At 38.7% G+C, this 14111-nt stretch overlaps 1 protein-coding gene across 1 annotated transcript; it reads right to left on the bottom strand.

Moving 5' to 3' along the window:
- Window positions 1-5621: 5621 nt before the first annotated feature.
- On the bottom strand, window positions 5622-10489 carry LOC5573410 (RING finger protein 141). Its single transcript, XM_001654534.2, has 2 exons — window positions 10090-10489; window positions 5622-6710 (listed from the first exon to the last, which is right to left on the bottom strand). Exons 1-2 carry the CDS (start codon window positions 10245-10247, stop codon window positions 5966-5968), a joined length of 903 nt encoding a protein of 300 aa, XP_001654584.1. The 5' UTR covers window positions 10248-10489; the 3' UTR covers window positions 5622-5965.
- Between the last annotated feature and the right edge of the window lie 3622 nt (window positions 10490-14111).

The raw sequence follows: 14111 nt of genomic DNA, 5'->3' as shown, positions 1-14111 counted from the left end.
TCGGGTGCGAGAGTGTGTTGGTGGACTGACAGCATCTTGTTTACTTTCGAACGCTGTAGGTGTGTGTGGAACTTGTGTAAAGCAGATGGGGCACGTTCGCTGATATTAAATCGAAGAATAGGGTGCGGCGTTGAAAAAATAAGGTTTTCAATTCGACACGGGTTTATTCTACTTCACCCTGAATTCCATTACACCGCATAACCGATTACCCCGAATGACCCATCACTCCAAATTATCATGTTCTCATCTATGATTGAGAAAACGAACTCGGAAATAGCAGGGTTTCAGCTGCATGTGCATTAGACTGACGCAAATTTTGAAATTTTTGCTCCCTATGCTAAAACGGTGTCAATTATGATAAAAAACATTCTCCCAAAATCTGAAGTTATTTGGAAGAAATTTGGTTGTGCACACGCTATTTGGAGTTTATATGGAAATTACTATGAAAAACGCAAAGCTTTTGTGTTCAGTCCTCTAACTGCTCGAAATAATAATCTATGGAACAAACTCTTCTCATGTGAAATTTTCCCAGCTACAACTTTGCCGAAGACCACATTTTGATGGGACGTAGGGATAATTTGTTATTATTGATAACAAAGTCTATACCATGCTGAGATGATCATTCAATTGGGTCCTAAAATTTGTAATGAAATCTTGTTTTCATTTAATAACACGAAAAAGCATGTTACTGTAATTACTTTAGCAATTTTTCCCGCTCAAATAATGGCTATATCATGTTTGAACTTTAATTTAAAAATTTGGTCCATAAATGAACCTTGACACTTTTGATCATGTTTGACGTTCGCTTAGTCGACAAAAACACCACAGGGGTTTTAGTTCGACCACTGGGGTTGTTACTATCTGACGTTTCGTAAGGGACACGGAAAACAAAATACACCCAAAATTTGAGTTTAAGCCAAAGGATTCGACAAAATCTAATAAAAATGTTTTTGGGCTTAAACCAACGGAAAACAATAGAAAATTGAGTAAACATGTGTTTTTGGCCTAATTTTAAGCGTTTGGCACTAAAATTGGGACAGGGCTTTAGGACCCAATTACTTTCAGAGCAACACTGCGTTTTTACTGTAGAACATAGTAGCCTGGATTACTTTGATCCATTCTACCCACCAGGAGCACCACTGTTGCCTGCCGGGCAGTTGGTTCAGCATACAAAATGCATACCTAGTTTATGATTATGAATAGCAATTTATCCTGACGTCCAATCAAAATGTGGTCCTCGGCAAAGTTGTACTCAGAAACACGAGTAGTCACAGAATAACTAAATTTTAGTAATGTATGTTGATTTCCTGGGATCCTGGACCACAACTGCCATGACTTCTAGTAATGACTTCTCGGATAGAGCATTGCAAACACGCACAAGTAACAGGCAACTCAAGGCAAATTGTTTTCTGCATATCGCAAATCTAGAGATGTTCATTTCAAACCCAACATGCATGACTATTTTCTATCTGCCTCTCTTTCATTCTGCAGGGAATTTTATTCCTATTTGTCAATTCGCCTGGGTTGAAACATCGCTAAGCTTCAACCCAGGTGAAATGACATTTAGTGTAGAAATTCACAGCAGAATGAAAAAGAGGCAGATAGAAAATAGTCATTGATGCATAAACTTTAGTAATTCTGTGACTATTTTTATTTCTGAGTGTAGCTGAAAAGATTTCTCATGAGAACACGCTAACTTGGAAGTACCCATTAATGGGTACTTTCGTACCCATTTCCGACTAAAGTGGCTTAACTCATTAAATGGGTAAAGGCGATTTACCCATTAAAGAGTATTAGACATGAACTTCAAAACATGGGTATTTTTCACTCTTGATTGGTTTTGGAATAATGGGTAAATTAACCTCATTTTTTTGTCGATATCGCTCTGGATTCGGTTGACCAACCTCAAAATTAAAAAAATAATGAACAAGAATAAAACAGATTTAAATTTCAAAATTTATTTATATGTTATGGTCGCACATTATCGTCACAATGATATATATGTTTTTTTTTTTTTTTCAATTATGAAATGCCGATCTTAGATGCTCCAACGGATTATCTGAAATAACCACTGGGGATCAATCACTGGACCACTGATTGCTCTTCATATGGAACACCTTCCGGATACTCTCTCTCAGTACTCCATCCAGCATATTGGAAATCGGCTCTGGAAATTATTTTGCCACATCCGTATCGAAATCCTGTTGAATAAAAACGATGAAACTAGTGATCTTGTAACCCACATAAAAACTGCGTCAGAAAGTACTTACCTTAATAAATATTTTATAAACTGTAGCTTTTCAAACAGCAGATACACCCCAGACAACAAGTACAACAAATTCCCACATCAAAAAGGTTTTTACTGTACTAAAAACAAACAGATCCGCACAGCAACTGGAAAATGGCGGTGCTGCTCTTCAGAGTACCATGCGTATTATCTACCCATTATTGGTAATCAATTAGAAACTTCATTATGGGGATAAAGTACCTGTTGCAACTTCGCGTGCATCGCACCATACATCCAAACACATTACCGGTACCAACCTTTAGTTGTCATCCTTGCCCACGGTGACGGAGATTCATTGTGTTAGCCAAAGAAGTGTCAGATAACGTGAGTCGAGGAAAAAACATGCAAGTCAGCTAAGAACAGTCATGTGGAGTTTGTCCATAAAAGAAAGTGCCTTTTTTGAGTTAAAATACCTCATAATTACTGCTAAACAAAAACTAGAACTAAATTTAAAAGTCTATCCTAGTTAAAAGTGTGTAAAACAAGTGAATTAAGAGCGTCAGCAAACAAGTGATCAGAAGTTAATTAAATATTACGGCATCTAAAATATCTAGGTTAGTTGAAAGTTATCTGTTCAAGGAACCAAATTGAATTAAATTATCTAAATTGAAATACAGTTTCCTGAGCGCCTATAATCTACTGGAACATACTAAGATACTCAAACGAACATAGAACACATTAAAACAAGTAAAAGTTATTGAACTATTGTGAAATTTAACCTAACGTTAAACCTAATTTTAGCTAAATTTTGCTGCCTTCATTATTATTTCTATTGCGAGCAAGCAAGTCACGAGTCAGAGACACTAAACGTAAGTTTTTTCTTAAAAGCTATCATTAAATTACCCTAATCAAGATATAATGAAATGAAACAAAACACACCTACTATGTACAACATAAACTTACTCTACTGTACAACAATTTTCTTTGGTAGGAGTTTTTTAACTTCGTTATCAACAAATATACGTCGTTCAAAAAATCGGACACCTGTCTCTCATTCATTGCAATTGCAACAGTACCCTTTTTCTGACATTTGTAAAATACTCTTTTTCTGACAACTCAGTACTGCTAATAAAAATGGGTATTTGGAACCCATTTTATGGGTACTTTCAAGTTAGTGTGAAGATTGTGTTCAATTTTTCATAAAACATTATGACGAAGAGATACAGGGCTGAACACAAAAGGATGGCGTTTCCCATAGTAATCTCCTGAGAGAGACTCGCGAAGAAGAAAAATATCAACGTCATATGCAGCCCAGATTCCCCTCTCACGAAACGTCAAATGCAGCCCACCGTTTTTATGGCTGAAAAAGTGAAAAGTATTGTGTTCAAAGTTAACTGTTTATTAAAAACCTCAGTCAGCGGAGCAGTTTTTTCCAAAGTTGCTGATAAATCTAAGCAGAAGATTAATTATTTCTAATGTCTGCTACGTTTGCTGGCATGAAATTTCACTCAAACGGCTATTTATGATTCGATGTGATGCAAACTCAATCATTTTTGCTGAGAGGTTCATGTGGGGGATTGAACGGCTTGCGCATAATTGGTATAAACACAAAGTGGAATAAGAAAAAAACTCAGCAATCACAGAAAAAGAAGACCGTCTTCGCGAGTCTCGTCTCAGGTAATCTCCATATAAACTTCAAATGGCCTGTGCACAGTCAAATTTATTCCGATTCATTTCAAACTTTGGGAGGATGCGAAATACAATTATATAAGTCGTTTAAGCATAGGGGAGCCAACATTTCGAAGTTTGCATCACTCTACTGTGCATTCTCATAATTCTCGTTTGAGCAAATTATGCTTTTTCGCTTAAGAAAATTGAAGAAATTTCTGGCAGGGAGTCCCATTTGAAATGACATTTTTTCTCAACTGCGTACTGCGATTGAATATAATTAATTTTCTGGACCATTCCTTGGAAAAAAAAATCCGCGCGTCGAGATTCTTTTCTTGTTAGCAGCAAACCAGCCTTTAAGGCAGATCCAAGTTCACTTGATTTTGTGGGAGTAAACGGGAATGCAAAACGGTTCTCGATCGAAAACGCATTCAAGCGTAAACAACAATATTTAGTGGTATCACGGAGTCGCAAATCAACCTTACTTTGACTTCTTTTCACTCAACGCGGCTTTTCCATATAGGATAACCCAAATTTGGCTTAAGGGGGCAGGATCTGTCAATGATTTTGGAATTTTCAAAAGCAGGTTTTACGTTCAAAATCGAGAAAATTTGCAGAAAAATATGTTCACTGTATTCTACTCTCCAACCGAAACAAAGTGAACATATTTTTATCAAATGATTTTCAGTTTTGAACAGAAAAACTGCTTTTGAAGTTTCGATGATGACGATGATTACGATGAAGGAGCGTTGAATGTTAACTGGCATATAGCTATCAGTAGGTAGTTTTCGTTTGACGACAGTGAACAAACAATTCAGTGTGAAAACATTCTACCCGTTAGCGTTAGCTTTAGAAGTCTTCGTAGTAGGTGTGTTAAAACAACTTTAATTTAGTAGTCTGATTCCTCCGTAATTGGACTTCAAGGTGCTAGAATGAATATTCTCTTTTCTATTTTTCTCCATATGATTATTTGACTTTGGTAATTGTCATTAGAGCTGTCAATATTTAATTTGGAATATTGCCTTTTTTAAACATTATTGGCTGTTCTTATATAACAATATTGTTTATTGGAATTATAGGCGCTTATTTTTTATCTTGGATTTTCTTCGCTTTTTTGTCTGAGCGGAACTTTAAGTCTAGACATGACGATGCTGAGTATAGTCTTTGTCACTTTATTCGCAACAAACCCTCTCACTCTCGAATTCTGCTTGAATACCCAAGTAACGAAATTGCACTTTAATTCGGATGAAAATGTGTAACGGTGGTAGATTTTTTTCACACGCTTGAAACACGAAGCAACAAGAGTCGGGCTAATGGTGAATGCGTCGAAAACAAAGTACATGCTAGTAGGCGGAACTGAGCGTGACAGGGCCCACCTAGGAAGCAGTGTCATGATAGACGGGAATAGCTTCGAGGTGGTGAACAAGTTCGTCTACATCGGATCCTTGCTGACAACAATGTAAGTCGGGAAATACGAAGTCGTGCCTACTATGGGCTCCATAAGAAACTGCGGTTAAGAATGATTCAGCCCCGCACCAAATGCACGATGTACAAAACGCTCAAAAGACCGGTAGTCCTCTACGGGCATGATACGTGGACTATGCTTGAGGAGGACTTGCAAACTCTTGGGGTTTTCGAACGCCGAATGGTTGCTTGGATTGTCTTGAATAGCCGCGCATTTATCGCCACGGTTATTTGGGCTTTCTCTGTTTGAAAACTGTTAATCTACATTTATTAATATGTATATTTCAAGCGTTGATAGCATTCAATAATTTTGCATAATGAACAAGTCATTTTTTATAGAATATTTTGTTGTTTCGTTTCTGATTTTATAAGAGAATATGTCATATACTTAATGAATAAACGATATCAAACAATAGCATTACAAAAACAAACCTAACAGATCTACTATTCGCATAGCAATACAATGACCAACAGACTAGTTGTAGCCATTGTATGTAGTCATGAATTTCCGACACATTCTCATCACACATCAGCTCTGCAGGTACTCATTCCCAGATGCGTGAAACATAAAACAGATAATTATTCTCCGCGACACCCATCTGGCACTCACTTTTTACGCTCATCGACAGACAACTTCATCAAGGTGACACAGATCTCTTCACTGATCTCCTCAGCTTCTGGCATCTCTGACAGGACCCAAGTGTCGTCGGTACTGGCCAGCTCCTCGTCACATATCGGACATTTCTTCTGGTGTATATTCCACTGCTCGATGCAGGGTGTGCAGTAGCTGTGAGCGCATGGAAGCGACACTTCCGGTTTCCGTTCCATGCAGATGCAGCACTCGTTGCACTCGATGGGTCCCCCTCCGATGGCTCCTCCGTTTGAATCCTCACAGGAGTATGCGACACCTCCACCACCACTGATTGCATCGACCTGTTCCATCAGCATCGATGCCGTTGTGATCGTTGGGCCATGCGGAAATACAAATGAATTTGGCGTTTGTGGGCTGAAATCCGGTCGCTCGAACGATCCGGCCCCACTCGATGAGCTACCATTGCGCCCGTTGGTCGTTGTGGTCGACGTGGAACTGGAATGTGTTGGACTGGATGTGGGACTACGGATCCTTTGCGTCTCAACGGTAACCATCGCGTGCAGATTGGTCTGGAAGGTGCGGAACACCTGCAGGAATTGCTTCAGGTTCAGCAGTTTGTAACATTCGACCTTTTTGGTGGTGGGATCAACCTTGACGCACGCAATGCGTACCGTACCCTTCCAGAGGACGCTGCTGTCGGTGCCTTTTTTGACCGCGAAGACTAGCTGTTTCCCGTTCGGGTCCAGACATTTGCGCGATCTATGGGGAAGAGAGAGAGTGAGAGACGATTAAGATTGTTAGAACAAAGATGTGCGCAATGTACTCTATAGCCAGAGTGTGGTGAAATGAACCCGTCTTGGTTAGAATAGTTAAGACCGTCGTTGTTGGGAGATAAATAAATTATCGTCCAACGCCAATTCGAGACTGATAAAGGGGTAGCAGTTCAATGATGTTTTTTACACTATCTTTAGATGGGCAACGTTAAAATTGCAACGGATAACACAGAATGAACCATTTAATTCCGGATCCGAAGCAAATACCATCTTTGCAGGGTCACTATTCAATACTGGTTTCGTCTCGCAGAGTTGGGTGAGCTCGTGGTTCATCCTTGACCGCCACAAACCATTCTCCGGCACGCAGCTAAAAATAGTCCTATGCAGTCGGCATTCTAAAGTCCCAACAAATAGCCGCGTTTTTGCGAGTTTTGTCTTCTGAATGTTTGAGGAGCATAAATTGAACAGAAATTTTCCCATACTTCATTGTAATTTGCATATATAAAGATTTCAACGCCGTTGTGATGAGGGAGACGTGCTAACTTCCACAATAAGTGAAGTTAAGGATACTATCAAACAGCTCAAGAACAACTAAGCAGCTGGAAAGAATGGTATTGGAGCGGAACTTATTAAAATGGGTCCGGACTGGTTGGCTACTTGTCTGCACCGATTAATAGCCAGGATCTGGGATATAGAACAGCTACCGGAGGAGTGGAAGGAGGGAATAATATACCCAATCTACAAACAGGGTGACAAGTTAAAATGTGAGAGCTATCGTGCGAACACCATTCTTAACGCAGCCTATAAAGTGCTTTCACAGATCATCTTCCGCCGTTTATCGCCACTGGCAAGCAGATTTGTGGGAAGTTATCAAGACGATTTTGTGGACGGGCGATCGACACCAGACCAAATCTTTATGTTGCGAAAGATCCTTCAAAAGTGTCGTGAATATCAAGTTCCTACGCACCAACTTTTCATCGATTTCAAAGTGGCCTATGATACCATCGACCGCGAAGAGCTATGGAAGATTATGGACGATGATCAAGGCAACGATAGATAGTGTACAGTCAGGTCCGACCCACTCGGGCTTACATTGGATACCACTTCTAGTACTGCATTTGGTCCCTCGGTAGTACAAAAGGTACCCAAGTTTGGCAGATCGCAGTACACTTTTCATGGCATTCTAGATTACCTTATGAGCCATAAAATGTTGGGCAACTGCAAGGGACATGGAGGTCTTTAATGTGTCTTTGGTACAGTGATGTGTGAAGATATCGGGTGCGTTATCGGACCCGTTTGAAACACGCAAAGGACTTCGACAAGACGATGGTTTTTCCTGCCTCCTGTTCAATATTGCGCTAGAAGGTGTTATGAAACGGGCGGGCTTCCACATGCAAGGCACGATCTTCAATAAAACCAGCCAGTTTATCTGTTTCGCTTACGACGTGAAAATTGTCGGAAGAACGTTCTAGGTGGTTTCTTAACAGTATACCAGGCTGAAACGTGAAGCAGACCGGGTTGGATTGAATGTGAATATGTCGAAGACGAAATATCTGCTGGCTGGAGGAATCGAACGTGATAGATCTCACATTGGCAGACGCGTGATGATCGACGGAGATGTCCAACAGCAACTCAGATAAAAACGTACCATTCAGTGAATTGTCCAGAAAGGCATAACTGTTCTTCTATCTGGCGTTACGTCCCAACTGGGACAAAGCCTGCTTTTCAGATTATTGTTCTTATGAGCACTTCCACAGTTATTAACTGAGAGCTTTCTTTGCCGATTGACCATTTTTGCATGTGTATATCGTGTGGCAAGTAGGACGATACTCTATGCCCTGGGAAAAAGTAGGCATTGAGAAAATAGCCCTAAAAATTTGAAAATTGTATCCTCATACAAAAGTTTATAATTTTCTACTACATCTCTACATGCTACATCCATTTAACACCACCGCACCGTCACAGATAACTCATTTTGCTTCTATTGATCAGCATACTATAAAAAACTTGAACACGATTCACGTTTAACAGTTGATATTTAGTTCAAAAATTCATATAGAGACTGTTACGTCTTTATTTCTCAATATGGTACCGCACCCCTTCATATTTTTCCACGACATTTTCATACAAAGTGTTTTGATATGGAACAGTTTATGCTTTTATGGGCAGTGAATGAAATAAACCAATATTGTTCTATATAACGTATTGAAAACAGCGTATTATAATTAAATGTCAAAGCAACATTATTCTTTTTAGAATATACAATTCAAAAACAATTTAATGTATTGTAACAGAACACTATAGGATTGTGTTGTTTTACTGACCCTTGAAGAATATTTGCATTTTTGAGTATAACATTGAACAGCAAAATTTTGGTTTGATCGCATTACGACCGCGAAATTTTAAGATTTTTCATAGCAAATTTCCATTGTCCTCAGTTATGAGATTGTAATATCACATTTCAACAAATAGGGGTCACAAATCGAATCATTTCAATTTATTTTTGGTTCCTACGTCTTGGTATTATGTCTATAGCCTGGTTTGCATACTGGATTGATTGATGACAAGAAAAGTAATCGCCCATCTCGATGCGTGGAAAATTTCTTCCAAGAAATAGTCAGAAAAATCACATTTATTTGATCGCAATACGCAGTTGAGAAGAAATGTAATTTCAAACGGGGCTCTCTGTAGAAAATTGCTTGACCCATTCATTCAAGGAATTGATTTACTTTTCTTGAGCGAAACAGCATACTTAGCTTATGATACACTCAGGCAAATGGACTATCGATAAACACAGGAACCGCCTTTGAAAATTCGCTACAATGAATTGGGTTGAAATTCATAAATTTGTCTTATGAAACCGAAATTGGAAAACAAAAATAGTTTTCGCGGCAACCTGGAATCGAACCAGGGACCTTGCGATCGATAGGCTCGTGCGTACACCCCGCGAAAATTGACGCCTTGATGTGGAGTGATTTTAAAACGATACATACAGCGTTCCTATAGGCCTCTGCACTGTTTTGATTTTGTATGGGATTTTGACGTTTACTGGCCTTGTTGTTTACAAATTTCGTGAAAGAATGAAAGGGAGAGGTACATTTTTGTGCAGGGCCCCATTGCGATAATCGTTCCATCTTTCATAAGGCAAAATGTATGAATTTCGATAGTCCAGTTCGCTGCATGTAGTATTCTACACTCAAGGAATTCAAGAAAATTGGTTTTAGGATTCTATAGGCCTCTGCACTGTTTTGATTTTGTATGGGACTTTGACGTTTATTAGCCTCATTAAAGACTTGCTAGCTTTTTGTTTGTTTTTGTTTTCATTGTTAAATTGTAAAATGCATCATAATCAAGTATTTACTCACAAGCTATTGAGATCGGCCAGACATTTCTGGAAGTCCTCGTAGCTGAGGCTGCCGATCTCGGAGAAAATCTGCGCCTGCTTTTTTATTTCGAACTGCAGCGAATCCACCGTATCGTTCGGTAGGATCTTCTGCGGCAAAGTGGACACTTGCTGGCCCATCGTGCTGCACTGGGACGAGCTTCACCGGGATAACCACACCGACAAGTTTCGAACTATGCGATTTGTTTTGATTTGGTGTTTTATAAAAGTTGCAAAACAGCAATCAATCACTTAGCGGAGTAATTCAGATGCAAAGCACTCGACGTCGCCGTCACCACTTATGTACGTGTTATCAGTGAAAATTCGGTAATGTTTATCCTGCACGTTTGACATTCGCCTTCGGGAGTTGTTTTGTTTTGTGTTTTGCTGTGAATCATGCATGGCGCCGATTCAGTATTGTACGGCAAATGCGATAAATCTCTATTTAAATAAAAACTTTCAGAGGAAATTATTTGAATTTTAAAAAGTTTGGATTTTCACTTAAAGGATATGAAGTTTATGACATAATGTGTTTGAACAATACCTTGAGAAAATTTCAATGAAAAACGAGGTTGTTTTGAGTGAGTCATGCGCAAGCTACAACAGTGCTCCAGTGCAGTTCAAGGATGTATGTGTGAACGCGATCATGCTGTCAGATGCATTTTGCAGAGTCGAATCAACCGAATTCATGCGGGTTCATTAGCATTTGGGGCTCTCATTTAGTCAAGTGAGTAAAGGTTTTGTCTAGCAAGAGGTGGGTTCGATTTGCGTCGACCAGAAGAAGTGGATGAACTTCTCATTCATTTTCCTGTCAATTTTCAAACAAAATCAAATTTTTAAATTAGTTTTAATTAACTCTAGATAAACCACTTCCCCTGACCTATGGCTTTGACAGAACAAAGTACTCATGCGTAAAATTCTCGCGTTTACAGGCGTATCTGCAGTTATCGATTTTTCTTTGTCGATTTTCTCTTTGCATTATTACAAGAAATTCCCTCGATTTTTGAAGCATTTTACGGTTCACTACGATGAAGGATGATGAATACTTTCTACTGAGTAAATAATATCAGTCAAAGATATTCACCCGCTCAAGTAATAAGAGAAAATAGATGAACACGGTTAAATAATTAAATACTAAAAGGCTTAAAGCTTATACTAAAACCATATTCGGTCTATTCACCCCATGGAATGAATATAACTAAATTATACTCCCCATAGTATAAACGATTTTTATGAATCATAAAGCATAATTGCGCAATATTATTTAGCTATCATGATTTTTTGTTTACATTCAAACCCAATGGCCGGCATGGAATATAACAATCAAATGAAGGAAATCAAACAAGTTGATAAAAATATAACATTTATTTCGTCAAAAACACATGCACCGCGTTACGGATTACCTCTAGCAGTCTGTTACACGCAAACTCATAGATGCCATCTCGTTCTGTCACCAATGCCGTCCGGTAACATCCTGCAGACTACCGTCGTTACTCCATCCGAACACGTACGGAACCGGTTGTGGAAAGCGTCGAACAACGGCATCCACACAGTCATACGGCCAGATAGAATGTCCACCGGTATCCATCGTTTCACCGCGGAACGACCACTTCATTCCAATGAATTACTCCGCTCTCTCCGGTCACTTTATGGCAAAGCTTTTTCGATTTCGGTTGACTGAAAAATCTCGACGTGGTCAGCGAGGAATAGACCCAAGGGGTGGATCACTTGTTCAGTGTACATCAAATGTGCATCAAATTGCATCAAATGCATTTTTTCGACAATCCAATCAACGTAGCCCAGATCCGCACCATCGTATCGTTCTATAGTAACGTATCGTTGTTTGTTGTGAAAGTCTTATTCTCTTCTCAATTTTCTATTCTGCAACTAATTACAAACTTCTTCCATTTCAGATTGCTAAAGAATTGAAAAATATAATATATTTGAAATGTATGCATGTTCGATAACGTCCATAGGTTTATAAGGCATCAAGTATCGGATTACAGTGCTGTTTAGAAGCAGGAGTAACCGGAACAGCTTTCCGAAAAATCCCACAGTCTGTGCCTTAGTTGTGACGGATGGAAGTTCGCATCAAGCTTTTTAATCAAACTCTAAGTGGAAATATAGGAACAAAAACTATGATAATTATATGTCCCCATAGTTTGTTTTATTTCCTTCAATGCCGATAGAGGACAAGTAGAGTACGATAAGCTAGATCAGATCATTTAACGCCACGTTTCACAACCAGGGATCCGCAGACTCCAGCCCATGTAGAAACTCGCTAAGATATACGCTGATATACCAATTATTCCTCCTTGTAATAAATCTGTTGAATCATGAAACATTGCCTTGGACTTTCCATTAATATTTCTTTGACCTACTCATACCGACATGTTTCGTAGTTATTGAGTTGCTACTTGAGGAACAAATATTTTTAGGCATAATGTAATAATCCTGTTCAAAAATACCAGCAAGTAGCCAACCGATTATAAGGCTGGCAGGATGTACCGGTATTGGATCACTAGGGTCATAAAGCACGTGAAACAGTTACTTCCGGATAAAGTCCTACTTATAACACATAAAGCTGCACTTCCCGTAGCTGAAGTCCACATTTTCATCAACCTTACTATCCACGAAGAGATTTAACCCTTTTTAATGATGCCGTTATATGGTTCTCAAATTAGTTGACGGGTTAAATGTTAAATGTTTTAGTTCCTCTGGTCAACCATTTTTGCGTGAGTATGGAAGAACGAGTTTGACACTTCGACAAAACATCATCAAATTATTGAAGCAAGCCATGCATTGCAAATTTGTCGAGTGTGCATTCACATGCATTTAAATGCATGAAATTATTTCGATTTATCAGATGCATCAGGAGTGATCCACCCCTTGAATAGACCTTATGTTTCCCAGTCAGGCTGTTCTGCCATTTTTCGTTATGGATCCTCGAGGCATCTGAATTTTCCAACACGATTCAGGCACACGGTTAGGTGGCTGAAATTTATAAAATTTTTGTTACTATTTCTTTATAAACCTATTGGTTGTAGTTTTTATTACTTACTTTAGGATACTATAGGTCTGAATTATCAATCTATTAATCTTAACTCCAACGAATCCAAGAAAAAACTCACATTGAAAGTTGCCACGTTATTTTCTCGATGCCAAAGTTTGCAGCTGAAACTAAAAAAGAAAAATCGCCAAGTTCCAAGTATAGCACACAACAGTCAAAATGTACTGAAAATAATAATTTTCAAAAATGCATGGTTAAGCATAAAACATATGTTGATGATGCATACTTCATACGCTGAGCAATGTATAAAATTAAAAAATGCAACAGATGTGTTATATATTATCCTAAATAGTATTTCCAGAGTTCTCCGTGAAGTGAAATCGAACACTGTAGTTACGCTCTTATGATACTGAACGCGAGAATTGTTGATTTCTCGCAAACTAACAGTCTAAATGGACCTATGCATGGGTTCACTATTTGACGTTTTAGCGGTGCCGTATTACTTACGTGACCATGGAAACAGTGAATTCGCCACCGCTCAAACGTCAAATTAGTGAACATGTGCATAGATCCATAGGCCAGGAGAAATGGATGAACTTGTCATTCATTTTCCTGTCAATTTTCATACGAAATCTACTCCTTCTCTGCTATAAATTCACTCTGGGTTAACCACTTCCCCTGGCCTATGAAAAGATAAAGACAAAGTTCTAATTAACAGATTTTTGAAAACGATGTCAGGAGCACTTGAAATTAGAGTGGGTTTGACACTCGTACACTCAGATATAAAAAGAGTCCCAGACTTACTAAAATGTATGCATTAATGACTATTTTTTATCTACATCTCTTTTAATCTGCTGTGAATTTTTGAACTAACTGTCATTCCAACTGGGTTGAAGCTTAGGCTTACATTTTCTGGAAACAAAAATGTTGTTTCTAATTGCTAATTGGAACTGAACATTTTCTTGAAATCAAATATTTTTGGGCTGAATACCTTA

Source organism: Aedes aegypti, chromosome 1, assembly GCF_002204515.2.
Source record: "Aedes aegypti strain LVP_AGWG chromosome 1, AaegL5.0 Primary Assembly, whole genome shotgun sequence".
In the NCBI taxonomy this organism is placed as follows: domain Eukaryota; kingdom Metazoa; phylum Arthropoda; class Insecta; order Diptera; family Culicidae; genus Aedes; species Aedes aegypti.
This window is presented reverse-complemented; position numbering and strand designations above follow the sequence as displayed.